Genomic DNA, 14,522 nt, shown 5'->3' with positions numbered 1-14,522 from the left:
CCCATAAACCAAGCATCAGGCATGCTACGCTCACATAGGAATACACATATACGAAATGCTCTAAATGTACCGGCTCACCTAGAGAACTCAAATTAGCTCTTCGACCGATCAGGTCATGCAAATTGTCACACATCCCATCACACACAAGGCATGTCTCCCAAATGAATGCAACCCAGTCTCTATGCAGCACACACATCATGATATGCACACAATCAAGGCAGGAATCTAGAAGTACCAGCTCTCCTAACCCGTCTAGCACTTATCGTAACAGTCGATAACTGGCGCCCATACATCCAGCCATCCACTGCCACGATCCACGATCGACAGTCAGTGGCTATGCACCCCATACCCTTAAGACACACATAGACATCATTAAACTTTGTCACTTAAGCTTATCATTTCGCACACTTTATCCATAACAACTTACACACCATTATGATATATATTCACGCTCTCATCTCTTCTAATACACAGGAAACCATTTCCACATTTATAATAAATTATTAACATAACTCCATAATCTTGACCATAATCAACTTTCTAAGAACCTAACCCCAATGGGTTCGGCATCATTCCCAAGGGAAGCAGAGCGATATGAAGCCCCGTGATGAACAGAATGAACGACACCAAAACATCATTTACTTAATTTATTTAATCACCAATAGACCCATTATTAACATACCAATCATGGAATAGTTGCCACGCGAATTATCATTATTAATGCATGGAACTGAGTCACGGTGAGGGAGGGAATAAAATACAAGAAACCATGAAGAATCTTACAGGAAATAAAGAACATGAGAGAAGGGTTAGGAGCTTGCCTGTAAACGGCTGATTCTTGACTTTTCTACCATTTTGATGCGAAGTAAAACGTTCTATATAAAATAACAAGTTAACGGCTCAATTAATTAATTTTAACCGCATAATCAACATAACCTAGCCGTATAAATTCTATAACTTCAACATATAACATTTATGCTAATTTTACTCACTTATTGAAATATTTGTAGACACTAAATAATGCTAAGATTTCCTATTTTTTTTATAATTTCTCCATTTTCTTCCTCTATTTATGACCTCATTCTCTCTCCCGCTTCAACTGCTTGGATTGGCTTTAAAATGGCTAAAATTGGGCTTAAAACAAAGCTGGACGGAGAAGGCGTGGGGTGCAAGTGAGATAGGCGGCCCAGAGGCCGCCACACATGGCTGCCACTACCCCAGCCTGAAACAACATCGTTTCGGGCTCGCTTTGCTAATAAAATCAGCAATTTCTTCTCCCCCGCGTGCGCATGCTCCTCCTTGTTCTCGATCTCGCACCCCTTGCCTGCACACGCGCACGCGCGATCGTCCGCGCTAGCAGCTTCCCTCAACATATATACTTCTCCCATTAATTTAAACCATTCTTCAACCCATTTCCCAAAATTGCACTAGCATCCTAGAGTTTTCGAAAATCCCACATACACCCCCAAACTCCAATTTCTACTTAATTCACTTGCACCCAAATTTTTCGAAAATCTATTAAATAAATTTATTTTACTATTTACATAAATACTCTCAAATAATTTAATTAATTACCTTAATTTCCTATTTCCTCAAAATATCATAAATAAATATTTTCTCCAAAATTTCCAAATACTCCAAAATATCCTCAAATACTAAAATTAATAATTACTACTTATCTCCAAATTTTTGGAATGTTACACAGCAAGTTCGAGCAATAATAAATTATGAATAGAATCCAAGAACATGGTGACACCAAGGAGAGTAATCAAGGACTTCGTAGTTAAGTACAAAATTCATAATTTATAAATTTATTAATTCAAATTTAAATATATCATGCCATCATGTACCATTATGCAAATGTGCATAAAATTTCAATGTCAGTATCAAATCTCGCAAGCTCATAAGCCATTAATCAACACATGCAAAAGTGCATCATTTCAATATTAGTATCAAATCTCGCAAGCTCTCAAGCCATCAGTCAATATATGCAAAAGTGCATAATTTCAATATCAGTATCAAATCTCGCAGGCTCTTAAGCCATCAATCAACATATGCAAAAGTGCATCATGTAAATAGAATCTCACAAATAAATATGGAGCCAACCTGCCGGGCTATGGCCAGCTCATCCCATGCTAGGTGCTCTAGGGTACCTTTTTCTCCAGGCAAAATAATAGGTGCGCAATATATATATATATGTAACATTTACAAGTATGCATCATATATGCATTTGCCAACCACATGCATCTCAATATTCATACTTTCAACATCATTTACCCATATCGGGTATTTTACCATCATCAAATAATTCAACATATCTTACTTCATAATATTTACCATGTTCAAGATGTAAATTATAACACAGAGATGATTTTAGGAGATGCTACTTAAGGTTAATGCTTGATTTAATATTTGAGGAATATTATAGATTTAATATGTTATTTTTCCCATCTTATAATTTCCTTGAATTCATTGAACTGGTGCCAATATACAATTACTTGCGTTGATGCTCATAGCTCAATTATAAGAAAGAATGGCAACCCAAAAAGAATTTCATATTAACGATTCCTTAAATTTTAGATTTGTTTTGGGGTGATTTCAAAGGACTGATTTGGGTTTGATATTTGATCAATTTCCCTAAACAAAAATTTGAATTTAAGTCCAAGAACTCTAGTTTCGGGAACATGAAATGGATTCATAATCGAAATTATCCACCAAAAGTTATCCCACAAAACTACCACATTAATGTGGAATTCAAAATAGTAAAATTCTAGATTTTTGGCTTGGATTGACAGGGCCATTATGGACTCAATATGAAGCCAAATAAAGCGGGTAATATATCAAAATGAAGCTTAGGATGTCTGGATTACATCTAAATAAACAGATCTCAATTAAAAGATGGGAATAGAAAGTTATAGTCCAAAGAACACTAGTAGGTAATACTACATGAAAATAGAAGCTACGAATTTCTTGGCAAAAATTAATCAGGTTGTTATAGGCTCAAAACGTAACCAAATCATTCGAATAATATATCAAATCGAAGCCTATGAAGTCTAGTTTCCAATGCATCAAATGAATCCTAAATCGGATATCATAACAAGGACATATACCTAAAATAATGAAGCATGGCCAGATTGGCATAAGGCATATGTATTTATATGGGTGTTATTCGGATGGATCAAAAGGCATTCGAATTGATTGGAGTAATTTTGTTGAATTTGAAACTTTTTTAAAGGCCATTTGGATTCTACAGTAGCTCATTTGAATCGTTTCTTTGAATTCTGGCGAGAGTGATTCGAATTGGGGTGTATCTATCTGAATAGGCTATTCTAGGTAGTTTTGACATTATTTGGTAATTCGGGCATAACTCTCTCATCCGAGCTCCGATTGAGGTAATTCAAGATTTTATGGAAATCCAAGAAAACTATATACAACTTTCATGTTTTGAGTTTTAAGAGATTCAAGATTCATCAAGGTTCAAATTAGGTTTGAATTTGCTACTATTGCGATACATTCGAATGTGACTATGCAGTTTCGATAGCATTTGGTATTCTGATCATAACTCTCTTGTCCAAACTTTGATTTAGGTGATTCAAGATGTTATGGAAAGCCAAGAAAAGGATATACAACTTTAGTGTTTTGAGTTTTCAAAGATTTGGGATGACTAGGGGTCAAAATTGGGCTTGAAGTTTGCTAAAATGGATTTCTTTCTTTTTGAATATATCTGTCATATATATATATATATAAGCTATTCGAATCAAATAGGTATAATAACAAGGGCTATTCGAATCAAGGTATATATGTATTATGGGTTATTCCAATGGTGCTTTGAGTTTGTATATATATACATATGATTCGAATCAGGCATATGGGATTCAAATGGTTTGAGTTTGTATATATATGTGTGTATGTGATTCGAATCAGGCATATGGGATTATGTGAGTGATTCGAATCAGGCATATGGGATTATGGCGAAGAAGAATGGATGGAGAAGAAGATGAAGAGCAATGGAACAGTTGGGGGACAGGGGGAGAGATATGCAAATTGACACTGAAATGGAAACAAACCACAATGCGCAGAAGAAAAAGGGGCTGCAGCACCAGGTCTTTACATCAGCCTTCAAAAGACTCAATTGCCCCTACCTTTTTTTTTATAACAAACAAACTTTTTAGGGCATTTCTGACATTTGACACTTATTTTTATTTTCATTCTTCTTTTTCTTATTTTTCATAATTAAAAGCTAAATTTCCTTTACCAGGCCCAAACTGAACCCAACAATTTATTGGCTCACCTATAAACCCATGAACTCATTAAATAATTAATGTGGCCCATTTCATTATTTCCTAATTTCTTAAAAATCAGACTCATATACTTATTTTTTTACGATCACATGAACCATAAAAAAAAATTATACAATCTAAAATTATTTCTATGTTATCAAAACAAATTTATCATTAAATATTATAATACTTAGATCCACATTTAAAATGCCATTAAACTGACGTTAAGTATTAAAACACCTAAATCTACTTTAGGGTCATTACATAATTTTTTATTTTTAAATTTATAAATCTATTTTAATTACACCTCACAACTTTTAACACTAGTTAAGGAGTAAATTCTAATAGCCAACCCTCAAGTTTTCTTTAACCACATATACTATGCCCATTCATGCATTTAAAAAATTGAGTAACTATTTCACTTTCTCTCTCCTCTCTCTTATTTTAATTCTAAAAACTATATTTTAATTATATAAAATATCTTAATTACAAGAAAATAATTTAGTTCCCAAAGGTATATTTTTTTAATCTTCATATATAAATTATATTTTCTAATCTTTAAATATATATTTTTTATTGACAAAAATACATTTAGCAACCCCAACTCGAAACTAAAAAAATATACTTATAATAATATCAAATATATTTTTAAATTACAAAAAATATTCTAACAATAAAAATATTTTTTATGAAAATATTATATATTATTGATATAGGGAAAATTACATGCAATACTATTAAGTTTTAAGATAATTGCAATGATTACTCTTAACATTTGAGAAAATACAGCAAGTACCATTAAGGTATAAAGCCATGCAATTTTCTCTACCATTACTGAACCCTAGTTAAATATATCCTAAATCCTAAATCTTACACTAAACAATATACTCATTAGATTTCTAATAAACTATTAATGTTGGCTGGCCCGATAACAAAAACCATGTCCAAATGACTTGAATTCCCCGTCTATACAGCACTAGAATCATAGACATGGGTGTCATTAATTAATTACTTGGTGTCCAACATCCTAAATGATCTTATTTTCCGCCGTGTTAAAGACATGGTGAAGTGCCATTGCAACATGAAATTTGAAAATAAATATTAATTATTAATTTTAGTGTTTGAAGTCATTATGAAATAGTTGAGGAATTAAGAGAAAATAATAATTTATGTGGTTTGTGAAAATAGGAAATTTAGGTAATGAATGAAATTATTTGAAAATATTTATGAAAATAATGATGGAATTAATTAGGTGATAATTATTAATTATAGCGTATAAGGTGATTATTTATGGGTTTAAAGAAAATATTAAATTGTGTATTAAAAAGAAATTAAGGCAATTAATAATCTTTTTGGGAGTATTTATGGAAATAATAAAATAAATTAATTTAGTGAAATTTCTAAAAACTTGATTTGTTAGTGCAATAAGTGGAAATGGGAGTTTGGGGTATATGTGTTGATTTTCAGAAGTTATGGGGGTTAAAAGGTAAAATTCGAAAGTGGCTGAGAGTCACTTTAAAGTTAATTTAGTGCGCATATATGATTGAGGATGGTGGCTAGCTATGTTGCACGGAAACATCTCATAGATGACGTTTCCCCGTTTCGAAAACGTTTCTTATTCCCGTTTCGGACCCTATTTATGTCTATTTTTTTAAAAAAACGTTCGTTTTCACGTTTCCGTTTCCTATCGGAAACGTTTCCCGTTTTCGTTTCCATGCAACATAGGTGGCTAGTAGGGTGGTCGTGCGCGAGGGAGGCTTGGGCGAGGTCGCGGGGACGCATGCGTGCACTGGGGAGGGAAATAATTATTTTGGGCAGCAAGGAAGCCAAAACAATGCCGTTTTGGGGCGCCAGTGCTAGCCCATTTGTGTGGCCACGTGGCGCGTGCTGGTGCGTCCACGCGGCTGTTCCCATGCCTTCTATTTTTGCATGATTTTTAAGGCCAAGTTGGCTAAATTTTCTGCCCGATTTTTCATGGGAATTGGCTGTTATTTATTGCTTCAATTGAAGCTAAAATTGAGGTTAAATTGGGACCAGTGCAAAGAGTAAATAAGGAGAAGAATAGGCGTGAAACAACGACGAAAAAGGGAGAAAAGCGAAAAAAAATTCAAAAGATTAATTTTTCTCTGTACAATTGAAAACCTGAAGGGCAAGGTAGATTAATCAACTTGTATTAAATATTTTCTATGGATTAAATCTTATTTTAGGCTGTATTTTAGCCTATTTTAGTGTTATTATTATTTTACAGTATGTGGGCATTTAAGGCTAAAAATCTGCGAATTAAGGCAAGGCTTCTTCATTCTCTAATTTTTAGTGGTCTCTTGTACCAGTAATAGCCTCGATTTTATAACGATTTAGTTAGATTATTGGAGATACGTGTATGGGTTTTATACCGAAGCTTAGTTTAATTAGTAAAATTTATTAATTTGTGCAGCGGCTGAGCAAGGAGGTGGGAATCTGCTATTAAAAGGCAAGTTCCTAACCCTCCTCTCATGCTCCAAATTTCTTGAGAGAATATCTGTGGTTTCTCGTATTTTAATCTCCTCCTTACTCCAATTCGGCTCCTAGCATTAATTATTGAGTTATTATTCATTTTGTATAATTTAAATTAAATATGGAACTTCTAGAATTTTATTTGTTGTGTGCCTACGGGGGTTTGTATCACCCCCATTCCTTTCGGAATGATGCTGAACCTAACTTGGGGACTAGGTTCTTATATGTACGGGTTTACTTATGGATTTCTCAAGTATGGTTAGGCTAGAGCTATCGAGTAGTGAGGCAGGGGTCGGCTGTCTGGTGACGTTGGGGTAGACTACTGTACGACCCTAATGTGGACTGTCAGGCGGACACTCTTAGTCACTGACCGTTAATTGGTGTCGAACACTACTGACTAACTTTACCATTCTATGATTTTATTGCATGATTTGCTATGTTATATTACCGTTTATGGTTTGATATGCACATGGATATGGGATGCATGTAGGGATATTCATTTATTAAGTATACTTGGACACGGACATTCTAGAGTGATTAGATTGCATCTAGCACGGACATAGGCATCGCGTGTAGTTTACTATGTGGGTGGAGCATGGCCTGATGCCTAGATGTATGGGCACCAATGTATCACGTTGATACTCACTATGCCATTGCATTTTTATGTGTATTACATGGTTATCGGCAGTTCTCAGGTCTCAGACGGAGGACCGTTCCGAGGGAACCTATAGCTCGGTTATTCCAGAACTCGGGTGTCGGGAACACCGACCCGGGATGGTGCGCACAGGTTTGTTGGAGATATTTGTTGCCTATCAGGGTAGCGGCAGGTAGGTATGGGACTTAGGTGCCATGTGTCTTATGTGGGCCCCAAGGATCGTTATGTGCTTTCATTATGCTTTTATACTGTATTGAGCGTCTCATAGCTTGTGTGTACATAGGGGTTGGTGTTCTGAGGAGAGAGCTTACTAGATATGTACAGTCTTCAGCCATTCTTTCTTTATACTTGCTGAGTCTCTTGACTCACTCTGTTTTCCATCATTCTAGGTAGTAGTAGCGTGGGTCAATGGCAAGGGAGTCAACTTCTAGCGGTTGAGTCGGTATGATGTATAAGTAGTTTCGTTAGTCCCCGACTACGATAATGTTTGAGTAGGATTTACTCTATTAGTTTTGACTGTGCCAGGTCATTCTTCGTGTCTCATGTATGTTGGCATAGGAGTTTGTATGCGTTTATTTATCTTGTGACCGCTGTGCTAGCGGAGTCCCCGTAGTGCATGCATATGTTTAGTTTTGCTTCCGTTATTCTTATTTTTGTATATGCATTCCAGGATAGTTTTTGTCTTCTGTCTCATTCTTTCTCTTTCCGTAGGCGTTCCTGTTCGGGTAGTCCGGGTGGTTGGGATATCTAGGCGGGGGTGCTTATAGCCACAATCAGCTCAACTACTCCAAAGCTTGAGCTTAAATGACCTCCTATTTTCGACACCAAATAAACGATCTCTTCACGTAGTTCATCAACTAATGCTCTAAGTTCCTGAAAGGGTAGGGAAAATTACATAGTAAAGAACAAATGGTTATCTATCAATTATCTAGAATAACTAAACATAAACATGCATTAGTTTGAAGTTATTTAAAAGGCTAAAGGCATACCCAGCCCCTTCACCTTTCACTATTTAACCATTTTGCCCCCTTAACTTAAACAAGGACCTATTAGCCCCCTCAACTTCTAATTTTAAACTTATTAGGTACCTTAACTACTAATTTTGTAATAGTTACATACCTCAGTGAAGCAAGCATTGCTGCGTGAGTTGCACATGCCATTTGATGTGGGACCCACATTGATCAAGCCAATGGAAGTGTGCCACTTGTCTTGATATGCAAGAGAGGAAGAAGGCCGGCGGCCGGCGGCGGTTGATAGCCGCCTGAAACAATAGAGAGATAGGGAGAGCGAGAGATACAGAGAGCGAGAGTGAGCGATACAGAGTGATAGCTCGAGAGATATAGAGAGAGAGAGTGAGAGATACAGACAGAGAGAGAGCGAGAGATACAGAGAGATAGCGAGAGCGAGAGAGACCGACAGAGAGAGAGAGCGAAAGGCAGAGAGAGGAAGAAGACGACTGCCGAAGAGGAAGATGCTATCGCCGCCCCCCAATCAACGCCCAATGCCCAGATCTACCCGTGACCCACCTCCCACGTTGCCCCCGACCCCAATCGACGCCATCGCCCTTTGCCCGACCACGCCTGGCCGCTGCTATCGACGGCCCCCCAACCTCGGTCGACACCTCGGACGCTGCTGGTGACCACCGACAGAGAGAGCGAGAGCGAGCGGGAGGAGAGAGGCAGCGAGCGGGAGAAGGTCGCTGGAGACAACATGGAAGAAGAAGGTGTGATATGCTGCACGCACTTCAATCGCGTGTGTAATACACACATTGACCCAAGTGTGTGTAAGATTCAAAATTAGAAATTAAGAGACTTAATAGGTCCCTCTTAAAGTTAAGGGAGCAAAATAATTAAATGGTGAAAGATGAGAGAGCTGGATATGTCTTTAACCTTATTTAAAATGTTATCCGTTACTCACATATATTTCAAAATTGTTACTTATCTCTCACTCATTAGCTCACTATTGGTTAGCACTAATAGTTGCGCACACATGTCAAACAAAAAATACACTTGACATTGATATGATATAATTGTGCATTAACTACTAATCAAAAAGTGGGATGTGTCACTAACTCAAATCCCTATAAAACCCTTTCTTTTTGTGTACCCCCCGCGTTGTTTGTGGCTTGCAGTAACAGACCCTCCTAGCCGCCGTTCGCCTCCATCAAATACTACACTAACATCATATTTAAGCCAACTAAGAATTGCAGGAGTGCTTTGAAGTACTGATTTTACCTATTAAAAATATAGTTCATGTTTGATTGGGGAAGAAAAATGAGGCATTTCAAAAAAAAATTCCGTTTCTCTTTCCGTTCTCCTCCTCCTCCTCCCAGTTCTCCTTCCTTTCTCATATATACATATACATATATATATAATATACATAAATATAATCATTTATATATATAATTTTCTGAAACAGTATTCACGATCTTACTAAAGAGCAGTTCCCATTCTTTTGGTCGGACCAACGATGGATAAGAATATTAAATTTGGTCACAGGGATTTGTGATAGGAACACGTGATGATTTTTGATTGGTAGTTAATACATAATCAGTTCATAATAGTGTTACGTTTTTTTTTTTTGTTTGACATGTGTATATAATTGTTAACTTCAATCAATCAACGATGAGTTAACGAATGAGGGATGATAAATAATTTTGAAAAATGATAAATAATTTTAGAAGATAAGTGAATAGTGGATAACATTTTAAAATTCAATTATCAAATAATAATCGAATGCAAAATTTAGTTAGTATTAATGTAATTAATTTTAAAAATGTATATACAAGCTTACTTTTATAAGGTATGAATGAATCTTAGTCATAGAAAAAGCTGTTATAACGTTTGTTGTGTTATGTTTCATAATAAAGGGTAAATTAGTTATACATTTTTTCATCATTTGTCTCACACACTCTTGAATTTTAAAATTTATCCAATTAATTTTCAAAAATTAACTAGGACGCCTCTCAAAAAGCCAAAGATTCAAGAAGCGCTATAGTTAATTTTAAGAAAATTAATTAAGTGAATTTTATAATTTAAAGAATTAAACCCAAATAACCAAAATGATAAAGGTGTGTACTCAATAATAAAGGAGCAAGTAGCAGCTGTAAAAGAATGGCGGTTTCAGCTGCAGAAGCTTCATGTGACTAAACTACAGCTGCAAAAGTAAGACCCCCTAAATTAAACCAGAATTACGTACAGCTCTCGATCTAGGAATGCAACTCAACTACACTCCCTTGCTTCTTATCCATGACTTTTCAAGTTAGCTAGCTATGATACAGATTTAATGATGCCTACCTACTGTCCATGCCCTTCCACAAATTATTATAAAATAATAAACAAATAGTTAAATAAATCTATTCCAACAACTTCGCGAGTCGATATAGAGTATTTAAATTAAACATGATTGTCAATATTGGGAAGATTTTATTTGGGACCACGTTACGTTTTAAAAGTCAAAAACAAAAAATATATAGTAGTTTTGTCCCTATAGTTAGTCTTAATGGTAGTTTCGTCCTCTGATATCTTGGGTCAATAAATAGTAGTTTCTGCTGGTCGAAAGGAGTTTATAAATACTTCTAATAATTTTTTTTTTCAAAAATTGATATTTCTGTTTATTTATTCTTTTTTTTTTTAAAAAAAAACTTATAAGTTGCCTCAAAAAACCTTTTGTCAATCAATTAAAATACTAAAATGTGTTCTTTAAAATGTGAAATTTTCAAATAAGATTTTGTAGTTAGTCCCTGGTAGAATTAATAATGGGATGCTAATTAATTAAAACAAAATATTAGGATAGACATAATCTAATTATGTGAAATGTTATATTTTTTTGTGTCGGACAATATAACTTGTTTGACACGAGCAAACTCAAAGGGACCCCACCCCCTCAATGAATATCGCCTTGACGATTAAGGTGGAACTGGGGGTCTCTGTGGTCTAGCCGCCCCATCTCATCCTCACTTGCTCCTCTTTTCTCATTCATCACGAATATATAAATTGACATGAACATCAAGACCAAAGGACATACAAACTCCATATTTCATTCTTAGCGTGTCGAAGTTGCTGAAGAAGAAAGATGCAGAAATTACAGGCTTTTTTCAACATCTTTTTGCTCTCTGTGTTCATGATTATTGGTCCTCAGCTAGGAATTTCTTGGGCCTATGAATTCGATAAGCAAGGTTAGATTCTTGACTTCAACCTTTTACTTATGAATTTCTAGAGACGCCAGTTGTGAGTAAGAGGAGGCCGGCTGAGCCTCTTGCTTCATCATAATTAAACAATACTCATAACAGGTTTCAATAGCGGTTAGTGTAAACAGATGGATCCAAGCAAAGTACTTCTTCTCTTGTCGGTCGAATGGATTTGTTGGTAGGGAAGGGAAAGAACTACAATGAGCAATAATTCCGTTCTCTCAATAATTTAGAGACAGAAATGATAATGACGCTTTAGCTTTTGTCAATGCCACGTCCTTTTTTCTTAAAAATATTACTATTTTGAGTTTCATATTTAGTCTTTATTGCAGCTAGGATTTGTCTTTTAGTAATAACTGATAATGGTATTGGGTTTTGTTGATGGACTGGCGTCTTATTTAGGGATGTAATTTATTTAAACATAAAAATGACCACAAATGTAGAAACCATGATCAAAAAACAACCCTGTAGACGTTTGTGCTATGTAGTTGTCTAACACCAGCAAAACTCTCAATTCTTAACCTTTTGACTATGCAGATCTGGAATATTACATGAAATTTGTATATGATGCAACTGAGTTTCCATTGGAAGAACACTACGATTATATAATAGTTGGTGGAGGGGCAGTTGGTTGTCCTCTTGCCGCTACTCTCTCAGCACAGTACTCTGTCCTGCTTCTCGAAAGGGGTAGTACACCTCATGCGAAATCAGAAGTCCTACAACAGGAGAATGTTTTAAAGAACGTTCTAGAAGCAGATATTGATGGAAACTCCCCTGCTCAGGCCTTCACCTCAGAAGAAGGTGTCCCAAATGTAAGAGGAAGGATCCTAGGTGGAGGAACCATGATAAATGCAGGTTTCTACTCGAGAGGCGACGAAGAATTCTATATAAATTCTGGCATAGAATGGGACCTAGATCTTGTTAAGAAGTCGTATGAATGGGTTGAAGAGACAATTGTCTTTAAACCTCCTGTTGGAACATGGCAATCTTCTGTGAGACAAGCACTTCTAGAAGTTGGTCAAGGTCCGAACAATGGATTTACCTTTGATCACATCATAGGAGCTAAAATTGGGGGCTCAATCTTCGATGAGGTGGGACGGCGACATGGTGCAGTGGAGCTTCTAAACAAAGCCACGTCAAAGAACATTCAAGTGGCCATTCATGCCACAGTAGAGAGGGTGATTTTCTCCTCAATTTCAGGTAATATAACATTTGGTTTGTGGCAATTACCTTATTTTATGGGCATCATTTAATTTGTATGCTGCTTGTTCCAATATGTCTGATTGACAACATGCATTTACCTCATCATTAATTCACTTAATTTCTATGTTTCATCTAATTATTCTTTTATAAGATTTTTCTAACTCGTATGATAACTCAGTGTGTCATCCTACAAAAATTTTCTTATTTCTCACTCTTATCTCTTTTGTTAAATACTTCTTTCATTTTGTGATTATAATTATTAAATTTAATTAGTTTTGTTGGGTGTCATGTTCTACCCAAGACTTGTCAGCTTCTGGCGTCATCTATAGTGATTCAATGGGAAGACTTCATCGAGCTTTGTTAAAACCCGAGGGAGAAGTAATTTTGAGCGCCGGAGCTCTTGGTAGCCCCCAACTTTTGTTGCTAAGTGGGGTTGGTCCACAGCCATATCTGTCTTCCTTGAACATTTCTGTAATCAAACACCACCCTTCGGTTGGGCAATTTTTGGCCGATAATCCTCGAGTCGATGTTACCATCATTCCTCCATTTCTAGTCGAGAATTCGGGACTTGCAACTGCTGGCATAACAAAAGATTACTACATAGAAGCCATATCAGGGTCTATTCCTTTTGACTCTGCATTCAACTACATCCTCTTCCCAGACCCATCTCCTCCTGTGAGCCTCCCTGTATTAACCCTATTTTTCAAGCTTGCAAAGCCGCTTTCAACTGGTTCACTTCATCTAGCATCACCAACAGATGTGAGGATTCCCCCTAGGGTTAGCTTCAACTACTTTTCCAACCCAGAAGACATGCATAAATGCGTGGCAGGAGTCAAAAATCTTGTCAAGTTGATGAATTCCGATGCGATGGGCAAGTACAAAGAAGGCCGGGGAGGTGCCAGAGAATTTAAATTTGTGGGTCGATCTTTGCCAGAAAACAAAACCGATGATGCAGCATTCGAAACATTTTGTCGCAAAATGTTGACTACCATGTGCCATTACCATGGTGGCTGTCTGGCAGGGAAGGTGGTGGATCAACGTTTTAGGGTTTTCGGAATTGATGCATTACGAGTTATCGACGGATCCACATTCACATCGTCCCCAGGAACTAATCCTCAAGCTACTCTAATGATGATTGGCCGGTATTAATCTGTCCTACTATAACAATTAACAAGTTTCCTGCAATATGTTAGAAGAAATTAGGGTATATATTGGTAACAAAACTGTTTGTTGTATTGTGCAGCTATGTTGGCCTCAAAATGCAGGAGGAGAGAATGACAATGCAGTGTTCATTGACTTAAATTAGATGGAAATCAATAAGTCGGATTTTGTTTCAACTTTGAAACTAAAAACTCTAACGCCTGAAATTCTGTCCTAGCTATGTTTGGACGGAATTGATTGCGTTAACTCACTCTAGTTTTGTATGCCTTAAGGCGGTTTATCAAATGGATGGAGCTTTGGATCTAGAGGGACTTGTGATTTTTCGAAATTCAAGTGATCGAAGTTGTCTGCCCAACGGAGAGAATAACTCTTTTCACGTTTTTCTGAATGGTAGATATTTCAGTTTCCAATGGAAACTTTCCAAAATGAAGGTTTAATAAATTTGTGTGATTAAGACTTAACTTCTTTATAAAAAGAATCTTTTGATGTTATCGGTGCTTTTTGTTGTCCTTTAGCATTTATGCCCATTCCCAGAGGGTTA

The 14,522-nt window shown here is 36.3% G+C and overlaps 1 protein-coding gene across 5 annotated transcripts in view; it reads left to right on the top strand.

Annotated features, from left to right (window-relative positions):
* The window catches only part of LOC127806140 (sinalpyl alcohol oxidase Nec3-like), an 84,304-nt gene extending 69,996 nt beyond the window's left edge, over window positions 1-14,308 (top strand). Inside the window, exons 2-4 of one of the 5 annotated variants that reach the window (XM_052343223.1) lie at window positions 12,155-12,817; window positions 13,122-13,962; window positions 14,064-14,307. In XM_052343223.1, coding sequence (XP_052199183.1) covers window positions 12,155-12,817; window positions 13,122-13,962; window positions 14,064-14,121 — 1,562 coding nt within the window. In that variant the 3' untranslated portion in view covers window positions 14,122-14,307. Of the gene's footprint in view, window positions 1-12,154; window positions 12,818-13,121; window positions 13,963-14,063 lie in introns of all 5 variants that reach the window. The other 4 variants (XM_052343225.1, XM_052343222.1, XM_052343224.1 and 1 more) reach the window with 4 other exon arrangements.
* The last annotated feature ends 214 nt before the right edge of the window (window positions 14,309-14,522 follow it).

Source organism: Diospyros lotus, chromosome 7, assembly GCF_014633365.1.
Source record: "Diospyros lotus cultivar Yz01 chromosome 7, ASM1463336v1, whole genome shotgun sequence".
Taxonomy (NCBI): Eukaryota; Viridiplantae; Streptophyta; class Magnoliopsida; order Ericales; family Ebenaceae; genus Diospyros; species Diospyros lotus.
The sequence above is the reverse complement of the archived record's forward strand: the minus strand, read 5'-3'. Positions and strand labels throughout refer to the sequence as shown.